Here is a 12,942-nt window from a genome sequence, read left to right on the forward strand (position 1 = left end):
CACACAAATTTTTATATAATTCAATTTTTATTATAAAACAATCAATCACAATAAATGATTTTGTTTTAGCAGCTTACTCAATACAGAGAAAAAAGCCATTCTGAATCATGCTTTATTTCCAAGCTTATTTACATTTTTTATTTCTAAGATTTTCTCCAAATAAATTAGCTTCAAATGTGATTTATCAAAAAATTAGTATGTGTTCTGTAAAATGTATAAAATCTCTATTTAATATCTCAAAAAGTGTTTTTTTCGAATTATAATATTTTCAATACATATCTGAGAAATGCTATGATAAAATGAAAATAACATCAATTCGCAACAGTCTCAGCTGTACATTTTAGTGAAAAAAAACAAAAAAAAACCTTCTCTTGTTTAAGAAGCAGAAACTCAAACATATGACCTTTTTACAGTATGTTTGTTTTTTTGCCGTGCTTCATTCATTCTGTTGACATCGGCCATTCCTTTTTGTCTAGGATTTTCATTAGTGGACTTCTTGTAATTGCCTGGTTGCTGTAGGAGATTGCTGGGGTAAGAAACATCTCCTGGGCCTAAAAACATTTTTATTAACTTAAAACAATTAAAAACAAAGGAAACTTAAAACAATTAAAAACAAAGGAAACATGTTGTTGAATAGCAAGAAAAAAAAACCTCACCTCGCTGTTGTTTGTAGATTGCCTGTCCTCGTTTGACATTGGAGTGTTTTTGATGGATGGTGCTGGGTGGTGTTCCCCTGATCTCTAACTTCTGAAGCTGCACTTCTCCTAAATTCAAATTGACAAAATATCAAAATTTGCTCATTTAGGCCTGTCTCACACATCTCACGTCTGCGACACGAGAGCAACAAGCTGATTTTGGTACCCAAATTAAAAATCCGGAAAAACTGAAATCACTTTATGGTCTGCATTTTCTAACAGAGATCCAAACTCTAGCCTGAATCTCAATTTTGCTTGAGTTTGAAAAAACAAGTAGCTGTAGTTCTGTACCTGTAAAGTGAGAGACGTTGTTCTTCATTTTAGCTACTGGGGGTGTCGCAGGGTTTCCAGCACCACCGTTGAGTTGCTGGGTCATGTTTAATGCTGGTTGCACAAGGCGGTTGTCGGAGATGCTCTCCAAAGCTGGATATCTGGAAGGGTTTTGTCTTGGTTTTTGTACATGCTGTGATAAAAACAGATCAAATTAAGGCACCTCCTTTCAGAGTGCCACCTGAAATTGACAGTTTTTGCATCTATTTACATAGAAACCTATTTTTTTAATGTAATTATTAGGTTATCACTTTGCCATGCGTACCAATGAAAATAAAAAGCAAAAGCACACTGTAAAAGTGATAGTTTGTCTGACATGATGAAAAGTGTATGTGATATTAGACAAAGAACAAGAAGTGTCAGTAAGATGTCAGTAAGTGTCAGTAAGTTTAGTGTCAGTAAGATGTTTTTGAAAGAAGTCTCACAGAGGCTGCACTTATTTGATCAAAAACAGTAAAAATGTTAAATATTATTATAATTTTAAATAACTGTTTTCTGTTTTAATACATTGCAAAATGTAATTTATTCCTGTGATGGCAAAGCTGGATTTTCAGCATCATTACTCCAGTCTTCAGTGTCACATGATCCTTCATGAATCATTCTAATATGCTGATTTGGTGCTCAAGAAACATTTCTTATTATTATCAATGCTGAAAACAATTGTGCTGCTCCATATTTTTGTGGAAACCATGATATATTTTTTCCAAAGTCTCTTTGATAAACAGAAAGTTCAAAAGAACAGCATCACATTTGAAACAGAAATCTTTAGTAATTATATTATAAAAGTCTTTATTGCCACTTTTGATTAATTTGATGTGTCCTTGCTGAATAAAAGTTTTAAATTCTTAGAAAACACACACACACACACAAAATCTTACTGACCCCAAACATTTGAACAGTAGTGTACATATTTAGCCTAACCGAAACTCACTGAAACAACAAATGTGATCATACCCTTTTGCTTGCTTCAAAAGATCTGGACTTCTTCTTGCGCTGTTGTTTCTCAGGCAACTCCATTCTGCCTTCTGTTCTCTTTGAGTCCTGCTTCGATTGGGAACTGCCTCTATGTCTTGGGGGGTTTCTTTTGACCTCCGCGGACTCATCTGCCAAAGTTGAAACTAAACTGTCCATGCTCACCGAAGACTTGAGTCCTGCGGCCAAATTCACACCAGCCACCCTGGAATTGGACTCCTTTACTCGAAGGTTTGAGCGGCGTTTTGCAGCAATGACTGAGATGCTCTTGGTGTCACTGACAATTTCCCTCAGAGTGTCTGGACTCACAGCTTCAGTAGGACATACAGGAGTCGAATTCTTAACAGCACAAGCCTGCTCAAAGACATTCAGCCACATTACAATCTTCACAAAACTTATGACGCACAAATGCAAAACGTCAACGTATCACTATCAATCAACATGCTTTGTCATCTAAATCAATTGTAGACTAATTTCAAAATAAAGTTAGATTTGGGAATAATATAGTTACATCAATTTGAGTTCATGTTGACCTGTTTGATTTAATTTACTGAATATTTTCATTCTGAGTCAAAAGTGTCTCTGATGTAAAGTTGTTAATTTACACAAATTAAAGGATGAGCCTGACAGTCAGGATGGTTCAGTGTCTATGAACGATTCTGTGAGTTTACCTTCATCACAAGAGTTGGGCTTGAAGATAAGTGGTGGGTATAGAGGTAGAGGTAGTGTATATTTAAAAATCAAAAGCGACTGTTGAAACTGAATGAAAAGGGACAAGAAAAGGAGAAAGAACGGAAGATATCAAATAGGACAAAAAACGAGTGTTGCTTACTGCTCTGGAGTTTGTGACGAAAGTGTGAAGGTTGAAAATTTGGTCCACGCTTGCATCACTTAATTCACCAAAGTATAGTGAATAAAGCTCTTGTAACTCTTCAGGTACACAGAGTCCTTGATCTGTGGAGAGAATTAATAAATAAATACATCAGATAATATATATTTATATCTGAAATTTCCTAATGTTTATTTAACAAATGTCAGATGCTATAATCAGTCTTTTTAAAGACATCTGCCCATTTCAATGACCCACACCTTCAATCAGAGCCTTTTGCTGGTGTATGATGTCATCACAGAGTGTCCGCTGCTGCTCGTGGCGCTGAATGATGAAGTCTTTTGTTCGGAGAACGTTTTCTTTACAGAGAACAGCTGACTGGATTTCAGTTTTTTCAAGCTCCAGCTCATGGACTTTACAAAGCAGTGTCAGAATGTCTCTCTGCTCACTGTTACTTATGCGTTTAGGGAGCAACTCCTCAATCTTTGATGACTTCAGTTTCATGTTCAATAATTTTTCCTCCAGTTCACGCTGAAAAACAGAGTGGAAAGCAATAGGGAAACTAATTTTGGCGAACAAAAATACAAATATTTTAAAATGCCTCCTAATTAAGCTTAGGTCATAATATAAACATTAAAAAGGATTACACTGCAGTCACTGCTTTACATGTCAGATGTCCATTTGCTTTTATGACTCTTAAATGAGTCATAAATGAGTCTTTAATTAAACTTGCTTACTTTCAGTTCCATTGTTTTTCTCTGTTCAGCCAGTAGGGGGCCGATCTCCTCTCGAGCTGATGTAACATACTGTGGCTCCTCTAGCCCACTCTCTTGCTCTTCCTCATTATCTCTCTCTCTTTTCTCTTCGGTTACCTCGTCTCTCCCTCGCCGGGCACGTGCTCGATCACGCTCCCAACTACCAGATGAAGAAAAGAGAAAGAGGGTGGATGTGAGATGAAAATGATAATAATAAGATGTAATACTAAATAATGTATTCAGGAATATTTTTTACTACTTAAAATAAAAAAAGAAACATTTAACTATCAAAACATTTATCAAATGTCCTGGGAAATTTCAAGCGGATTTTGGTATAATATGTGATGGTGTAGATTTTTAACTATGTGTGAGATGGCAATGATGTAAGGTGGTAATGACATATTTGGAGGACAAGCTCAAAATAGACACTCTGTCAAATTTACCATTGCAACACTCTTAAAAATACGGGGAAGTAATTAAATAGATACAATAACATTTTAAAGTGATTAAACTTTGAATTATTGTTAAACTGTTATTAAACTTTATAATTAAATTCAAATTAATATTAAACCCTAATCATTGTTTTAGTATCTTTGAGATACTATTATAGTTTTAATTCATATTTTTTATATATTTATGTATTTTTATATTTATCAAAAATATAAGTTTTTGTAATTTTGTGTTTGTCATTATTATTATTTTTTTATTTTTTTATGTCTGTACGGTTTCTACGAAAATAAGAAATGTTTAAGTTTTTTATATATTTTATTTCTGTTTTAAGTCAGCATGAAATGAAAGTTGCAATCATCCTTTTTTTCCTATGGTGACTTATAACTGACTTTTCAAACAAGAAAAAATGTAGGGCGGGACTTGATGTTTTCCATCAGGAATTGATTGGGTTGTAGTGGTTTATTATTGCTGTGATGTCATGTGAGTGACAGGTTGTAAATACGTCATCAGAGAAGAGAAGAGATGTTGCTGCAAGAGCTATTTTGATTAAAGATTATGACACATGAATTAAAAAAAAGAAAGATGTGCACAGATAAATCATTTATAATAGAAACGGCAATAATATTGTCAATTTTGATTTCAAGTTGACTAAGGTTTAATCATTTTTATTGTTTTAGTTTTTGGTAACTATAATAACCCTGACCCTACTGTAAACTTGCTGATCAGTCTAACTGTTTATATGTGTAAGTTTGTGTTTACTCTGAGATGGTGAGCAGATGTCTGGATGTGTCTATGTGGAGTTCCATACTGCAGTTCTCCAGCTCCATCAAGCTGCGTCTGATCTCCATCTGCTCCCTGAAGGCAGACAAGAGCTGCTCCTGCAGTAAAGCCATCTCACCATGACTGTACTCTTGCACCTCAGCTAAGAACAGCCCATTCAGAGAAATCAGTTGGCAATCATAAAAATGACCCTTTTACTGCTATTTCAAGAAAGAATGTCCTCACTGATGTTCTAACATGGCAAGATCTCATATTATTGCTCATACTTGCATACTTTAGGGATTTGAACAGAATAACTTGTAAAGTGTGTACATTTTTAAGTCTAAAATCCCAAAGATACACTATGTAACTTTTGGACCTCTAGCGGTTAAAAAACAAAATTGCATGCATTTTGTGGAAGAACATTGTTTTGGTTGTGCTTCGGCTCTGCGTGACTGTGCAGATGAATATGGTTCTTTCTCATAACTAAAAAAAGAGAGAGAGATTATCCTACTGCTCATAAAACATTCTCTACTAGGCAATACAACTAGTTTAGATAGAAAGGATCTCAAACTGACTAGCTGAAGATGTAACTGTAGCTATACCCATTAATAGACATGGTAGCTACTTCCTTGAAAATAAATTCCAGCACAGTGCTACAACAACCCATAATGAACCTTCACAGTAGATAGTGCTTTGCAATGAACTCTACATGTGGCAATTTATCTATTTTTATCTAATTTATTTTCAATAAAACATCTTACTAACCTGTTGAGTAATAAAAACACCATCTCCACGTCGCTTTTACAACATTTCAAATCCCTCAGTTCTCGACATCTCCAAAAAGCCAAGCGAATGTTGATTCTTGTTTTATTACGAGCTCTGACGTGTTCACTTTTTGCCAGCTGACTCTCCTCTTTTCTGCTTTTTTTTTTTTTTTTTATAAAATGGGTGATTCCCCAGAGCTGAAGGTAGGAGATTTAGCTGCTCCATGTCAAACTTTCTCGCTCATTGTGACAACTAATCTACGCCACTCCCACACCATACATATGTCAAAGTAGCCAGAGCAACTTTTCTCTCTTTATGGATATGATGAGACACACACGGGCGAGTGATGCATGTAAGCAACTTCCTGTGAAATTATCCTGACAGGTCTAAAATATAAACACTTATAACAGGCTTACCTTAGTGAATCAGGGTAAGACAAAAGCACATTTTGGAAGAGGGATTGATTACATATTGACTTGTTTAAATTTTGTTAATTTTGACCAAAAAAAGTTAAATAGTGTACCTTTAATAAAATTGATGATTTCAATATTAATTGTCAGCTGCTGCACCCAAATACAAACACAAATTGAACACACCTTGAATGTCACAAATGCCTGCTTTCTCTCCTTTTTGTTGCTCTTGACTCTGTTGGTCAATCTTTGCACGAAGTCGGTCAATTTCACTCCGCAGATCAGCAATAATACTGGTGTATTGGGCAAGGTGATATGAAACATTCATCAAATTACGCTTCACCTAGAAGAGTTTAAACAATTGGGCAATCAGACACTGAACATTAAGAGAATATATCATTAACATCCATAATATTTATGGAAGTGTAGGTGTTTGTGTGAACTGGCCAATGCTTTACTAATCTGAACACACTCAAAAGAAAAACGTCACTCCATTAAAGGGGAAACACACACCGCAGGCAACTAACATTCTTAAAGGGATACTTTTTGGAAATTAGCGCCTGAAAATAGTCCCCAGCTCGGTAGACTATTAGGTTGACTATTTTCAGGCGCTGCGTCATATCATTACGCCTGCTGCACCCATGGTACGGCAGCAAAGTTTCTTGATTATTACGCAGGAATGAGAGTATAGTTCCTAGCCATATCAGCCTAGAAAATCGCAACTTTTCATTTTCCGTCGGTCTTAGTACACGATGTAACTACAGAAGAGTCAAGTTTTAAATAGGAAAAATATCGAAACTCTTTGGTCATTTTTTTGAGAGAGATGCTAATGGTCATGTCCGATTCAATGATCTATGCTAAGCTATGCTAAAAGTGGTACCGCCAGACCCGGAGATCGGCTGAATGGATTCGAAAATGGAAAAACTCAACTGTTTAACTCCGGGGGAGTTGTAAAATGAGCCTATTTCCAAAAAAAGTGGAGTATCCCTTTAAAGGGGAAACCTAACAAGCACTGTATGTGAATTCGGCCACACCTTTAATTGATGTCGCCACAGAGTACAGATTGTAAACATAATTATGAAAAATATAATGCTGAATTAACCATGTTAAACCATAACTTTTTAAATTTATCAGTGAAATATACACTACCGTTCAATAGTTTGTGGTCAATACGGTATTTTTTTAAAGAAATGTATACTTTTATTCAGCGGGGAAGGATTAAATTGATTAAAAGTGACAGTAAAAGTTTTTACATTTTAAAATGTAATCACAGTTTACACAAAAAATCACAGGAATAAATTATATATAAATATATTAAATGCAGACTTGGTGAGCGCACTGTAAGAGACTTTATTCAAAAACTTTTTAAAAATCTCTGTGACCCAAAACATTTGAATGGTAGTGTACTGTATATTTCCTAATCAAAACCTAACTTAAACTTAACTCTTTCCCCGCCATTGACGGAAATTTCCGTCATTTGTGAGACAACGCTTCCCCGCCATTGACGGAAATTTCTGTGTTTCCATTTTTTCACTGTTATACAGTAGGGGGGCGCTATTACACGTATTCTGAAAGGGTACTGAATCTCCTGATCAAAACACAGGCGAAGAAGAAACAGTGATATAATATGTAAGCAGATGCATATATAAAATAACAAATTCATCAACAATAAACTGCATATAAATCAAAACTGCTTAATGTTACTGAAAGAAATGTCGACCCAGGGCGAGGTATAGGACTGAGCAAGCTTTGATGATGTTTATGGACTCGATCTACTCCATGTTCTATGTTTTATGATCTACTCAACATCTATGTTTTGATCATAGTTCTGAATCCAATCCAGACGTAGTGATTGACAAAAACACGATTTTCTCAGCTTTTTACTTACTCACATTCAAGTGTTAATAAAAAAAGAATGCATGAAGCTAGAATAAAATGGAGCAGAGAGTCTGTTCTTTCTTTTGATATTTTGCATGTTCAGATATTCATACAATAAAATATTCTGGGGGCCATGAAACTTTTGTGAAAATGATCAAAAATGTTGGCGCTGGCTGCCAATTATTATTATTATTTTTACGCTGGCGGGGAAAGAGTTAATACATTTTAATACTTAATTCTGTTTGTGTAATATTTATTCAATGGTTATTTTAAAATATTAACATGAACAGTTTTAAGTTGTGGTTGATTTGTTTGACTTTCTAAACAAATACTATTAAATGTGTTTACCTTGTTTCGTATATTTTTGGCTTTGTCGGCATAAACCAGTGTGTTTCTTGACTCCTCAAAGTTGGAGCTGGCAGGACTAATATGGGTAATCATGACTGTGCGACTGTTTCCTCCTAAAGCATCCTGAAATCCACATCAAAATTTGCAACTATGTGACAACTGTGCAAACCAAGACTTTCAATGATTAAGGCATTTGTGAACATTGTGAGATACAGTATTCCATGCAGTGTGCTCTGCTCTGGTTGTACACTTCACATTTTGGTAAATGTAGTAGTTCATCTGGATTTTCAATGCAGAAATACAGAAATCGTATGATATATTATTTACATATTGTCGTCTTGACAACTCTCTGAGTGTTTGTTGAGTTAGGACATATCAGTCTGCGCCGTCTAGAGTTCTATGACAGAACTTTTTGTATATATATATATATATACAGTGAGGAAAATAAGTATTTGAACACCCTGCTATTTTGCAAGTTCTCCCACTTGGAAATCATGGAGGGGTCTGAAATTGTCATCGTAGGTGCATGTCCACTGTGAGAGACATAATCTAAAAAAAAAAATCCAGAAATCACAATATATGATTTTTTAACTATTTATTTGTATGATACAGCTGCAAATAAGTATTTGAACACCTGTCTATCAGCTAGAATTCTGACCCTCAAAGACCTGTTAGTCTGCCTTTAAAATGTCCACCTCCACTCCATTTATTATCCTAAATTAGATGCACCTGTTTGAGGTCGTTAGCTGCATAAAGACACCTGTCCACCCCATACAATCAGTAAGAATCCAACTACTAACATGGCCAAGACCAAAGAGCTGTCCAAAGACACTAGAGACAAAATTGTACACCTCCACAAGGCTGGAAAGGGCTACGGGGAAATTGCCAAGCAGCTTGGTGAAAAAAGGTCCACTGTTGGAGCAATCATTAGAAAATGGAAGAAGCTAAACATGACTGTCAATCTCCCTTGGACTGGGGCTCCATGCAAGATCTCACCTCGTGGGGTCTCAATGATCCTAAGAAAGGTGAGAAATCAGCCCAGAACTACACGGGAGGAGCTGGTCAATGACCTGAAAAGAGCTGGGACCACCGTTTCCAAGGTTACTGTTGGTAATACACTAAGACGTCATGGTTTGAAATCATGCATGGCACGGAAGGTTCCCCTGCTTAAACCATCACATGTCAAGGCCCGTCTTAAGTTTGCCAATGACCATTTGGATGATCCAGAGGAGTCATGGGAGAAAGTCATGTGGTCAGATGAGACCAAAATAGAACTTTTTGGTCATAATTCCACTAAACGTGTTTGGAGGAAGAAGAATGATGAGTACCATCCCAAGAACACCATCCCTACTGTGAAGCATGGGGGTGGTAGCATCATGCTTTGGGGGTGTTTTTCTGCACATGGGACAGGGTGACTGCACTGTATTAAGGAGAGGATGACCGGGGCCATTTATTGCGAGATTTTGGGGAACAACCTCCTTCCCTCAATTAGAGCATTGAAGATGGGTCGAGGCTGGGTCTTCCAACATGACAATGACCCGAAGCACACAGCCAGGATAACCAAGGAGTGGCTCTGTAAGAAGCATATCAAGGTTCTGGCGTGGCCTAGCCAGTCTCCAGACCTAAACCCAATAGAGAATCTTTGGAGGGAGCTCAAACTCCGTGTTTCTAAGCGACAGCCCAGAAACCTGACTGATCTAGAGAAGATCTGTGTGGAGGAGTGGGCCAAAATCCCTCCTGCAGTGTGTGCAAACCTGGTGAAAAACTACAGGAAACGTTTGACCTCTGTAATTGCAAACAAAGGCTACTGTACCAAATATTAACATTGATTTTCTCAGGTGTTCAAATACTTATTTGCTGTGATTTCTGGATTATTTTTTTTTAGATTATGTCTCTCACAGTGGACATGCACCTACGATGACAATTTCAGACCCCTCCATGATTTCTAAGTGGGAGAACTTGCAAAATAGCAGGGTGTTCAAATACTTATTTTCCTCACTGTATATATATATATATATAATGCTATATAAAATATACTATAGCCTGTTTTTTACAGTAGGCTTACAAAGTCTATTTGAATGAGATTAATTAAACTTGTTGTAGCCTAGCTGGTTTTTCTCACCTTAAGAAGTCGAGTGAGTTTGCTGTCTCTGTAGTTGACAAACTGAGCACCTTTCCCACCCTTCTCACTCAAGGCATTGATGCAGTTGGCCAGTGCTAACAGGGAACGGTTTATATGTGCTCCTTCTTTCATTCTCTTTCCTCTGTTTTGAGTCTGAGAGAAGAGAATGTATGCTTCAGAACAGGACAAATGACTGTCTGTTGGTGTTCATTGACAAAGAAATTGTCTAAGAATGTTTGAATTTAACAAAGGATGTTTGTGATGTTTTGGCTGCCATATGAAATGTGACATGCTCAAATTCTTTAATCAGTCTCACATTATTTGCATATGAATAATGAAGGATAGAAGAACTTAAATATTTATTTAGATGAAAGATGAGAGAGGGCACTGGACTATAAAATCTGGCATCCATGAGGAATTTAAAAGCTTGCGTTTCCACTTCAGCACATCCACACGCACAGCATGTACCTGTGATGCTCGCTCAGTTCCTGCCAAGTCTACCATGAATAGCTTTCCCACCCTGACCTCCTCGTTGATATCCTTTACGCGACTCTTTTGCTTGACTGCCACCTGTGGAGTAGACAAAGCAGGAGGCGCACACTCAAACTACAGTGCCAATTTGAGGTCATGCACATGATTATTGTGTGTGTGTGTGTGTGTCTCTGTTTTAGGCTTGCCTGAAGTATAGCATGAGAGCGAGATGACGTCTTGTTAGCAGCTGTCGACTCCTGGGTCCTCAGTTTATTCCCTTTGGTCAAAAGAGCCATTATCTAAAATCACAAGCAAACACCAGGTTCAGAAGGACATCATCCTTTACTGGAGACACTATAAGGAGTAGACAGGCCAATCATGGGAAATTAATAATAATAGTAATAATAATAATAATAATAATAATTCATTACATTAATATAGCACTTTTCTCAGCACTCAAAGTGCTTTACATGGAAGGGGGGAATCTCCTTAACCACCACCAATGTGCAGCATCCACCTGGATGATGCGACGGCAGCCATAGTGAGCCAAAACACCCACCACACACCAGCTTATTGGTGGAGAGAAGACAGAGTGATGAAGCCAAAATCAGTATATATGGGGATGATTAGGAGGCCATGATGATATATAGAAGCCAGTGGGAAAATTAATGCCAGAATGCCAGGGTTAAACCCCTACTCTTTTTTCTAAGGACATCCTGGGATTTTTAATGACCACAGATTTCAGGACCTCGGTTTAACATCTCATTGGGGCGTTAGGACCCACACAGACCACAGGGTGAGCGCCTCACTAACACCTCTTCCATCAGCACCCTAGTTTTCCCAGGAGGTCTCCCATCCAGGTACTGACCAGGCTCAGCCCTGCTTAGCTTCAGTGGGAAACCAGTCTTGGGCTACAGGGTGATATGGCTGCTGGCACTTTCAGGATGACACTTACAATGACATGCTCACTTTATCTAATCCAACGTAACTTCTAATAACTAGACTTGCACTAATTTTCAAATGTTTTGGGTTGGTAAGATTTTTTAATGTTTGTGAAAAGTATCTTATGCTCACCAAAGCTGCATTAATTTGATAAAAAATACAGTAAAAATTGTCTTATTGTGAACTATTGTTACAATTTAAAATTCAGCTGTAAAGCTGAATTTTCGGCATCATTACTTCTTCAGTGTCACATGATCCTTCAGAAATCATTCTAATAGGCTGATTTGGTTCTCAGGAAACATTTCTTCTTATTATTATTATTATTATTATCATGCTTAATACTTTTTGTGTGGAAACTTTCCCCCCAGAATTCTGTCATGAATAAAAGATTAAAAGAATAGCATTTGTTTGAAATAGAAATCTTTTTTCATAACATTATAAATGCCTCTACTGTCACATTGGAACAATTTAATGCAGACTTGCTGAATAAAAGTATTCATTTATTAAAGAAAATGATAATAAAATCTTACAGACTTCAGACTTTTGAATGGTAGTGTATTTTAAGCTATTAAAAAGTACCTCTTTAGCATTACATGTAGAGAATTCAGTGATGCCTGCAATTTTTATTTTCCCTTTAGCGTCCTCACGCAGCTCAAGGTATCCAGAAGATGGATTCAACAGATCTCTGATCATCTCATTATAAATCTGCAAAGAAGTTCATTAATGTTTAGTGCATTCAGGACACACTGCATTTGTATAAAGTCCAAAAGGGACAGTACCAAAATTGATGTAATATCATCAAATCAATAAGACTGACCTCTATATATGACATATAAACACTGCAATTCAAGTCCTCGGTACTGTCTTCAATGGCCGTAAAGAGATCATTGAGTGTGCGTATGTAAATGCCAGGCTCAGAATCTAAGCCTAACATAGTGTATGTCTTTCCAGCTCCTAAAAAATCAATAAATTGTTACAAGAAGTTTGCAGGAAACGTGAATGCAGTTTTGTAGGGTTTTAGAATATAAAGTATGTGCTTTTTTAAAATCCAAACACTAAAAAAAAAATTCACATCTACATTACCTGTGGGTCCATATGCAAAGACGGTGGCATTATAACCAGCAATCACACCATCAATAAGATTTTTTGTTGTTGCCACATAAACATCCTCCTGAAGTAAAGAAAAAAGTAAGTAACATTGAGGTCTGGAACT

General features: G+C 36.7%; 1 protein-coding gene across 6 annotated transcripts in view; it reads right to left on the minus strand.

Annotated features, from left to right (window-relative positions):
* LOC311068354 (kinesin-like protein KIF19) overlaps window positions 1–12,942 on the minus strand; it is a 27,305-nt gene continuing 14,363 nt past the window's right edge. For all 6 annotated transcript variants that reach the window (XM_084090738.1, XM_084090737.1, XM_084090739.1 and 3 more), the window contains 16 exons: window positions 12,813–12,900; window positions 12,547–12,683; window positions 12,309–12,434; window positions 10,994–11,086; window positions 10,785–10,886; window positions 10,317–10,469; window positions 8,195–8,317; window positions 6,155–6,311; window positions 4,791–4,953; window positions 3,564–3,741; window positions 3,087–3,357; window positions 2,830–2,951; window positions 1,980–2,351; window positions 987–1,158; window positions 657–764; window positions 1–551 (listed from right to left, as the gene is read on the minus strand). In XM_084090738.1, the coding sequence (XP_083946864.1) occupies window positions 391–551; window positions 657–764; window positions 987–1,158; window positions 1,980–2,351; window positions 2,830–2,951; window positions 3,087–3,357; window positions 3,564–3,741; window positions 4,791–4,953; window positions 6,155–6,311; window positions 8,195–8,317; window positions 10,317–10,469; window positions 10,785–10,886; window positions 10,994–11,086; window positions 12,309–12,434; window positions 12,547–12,683; window positions 12,813–12,900 (2,526 nt within the window). In that variant the 3' untranslated portion in view covers window positions 1–390. The remainder of the gene's footprint in view (window positions 552–656; window positions 765–986; window positions 1,159–1,979; window positions 2,352–2,829; window positions 2,952–3,086; window positions 3,358–3,563; window positions 3,742–4,790; window positions 4,954–6,154; window positions 6,312–8,194; window positions 8,318–10,316; window positions 10,470–10,784; window positions 10,887–10,993; window positions 11,087–12,308; window positions 12,435–12,546; window positions 12,684–12,812; window positions 12,901–12,942) is intronic.

The sequence above is a fragment of the Abramis brama genome, assembly GCF_963993115.1.
Source record: "Abramis brama genome assembly, chromosome: 2".
Classification (NCBI taxonomy): Eukaryota; Metazoa; Chordata; class Actinopteri; order Cypriniformes; family Leuciscidae; genus Abramis; species Abramis brama.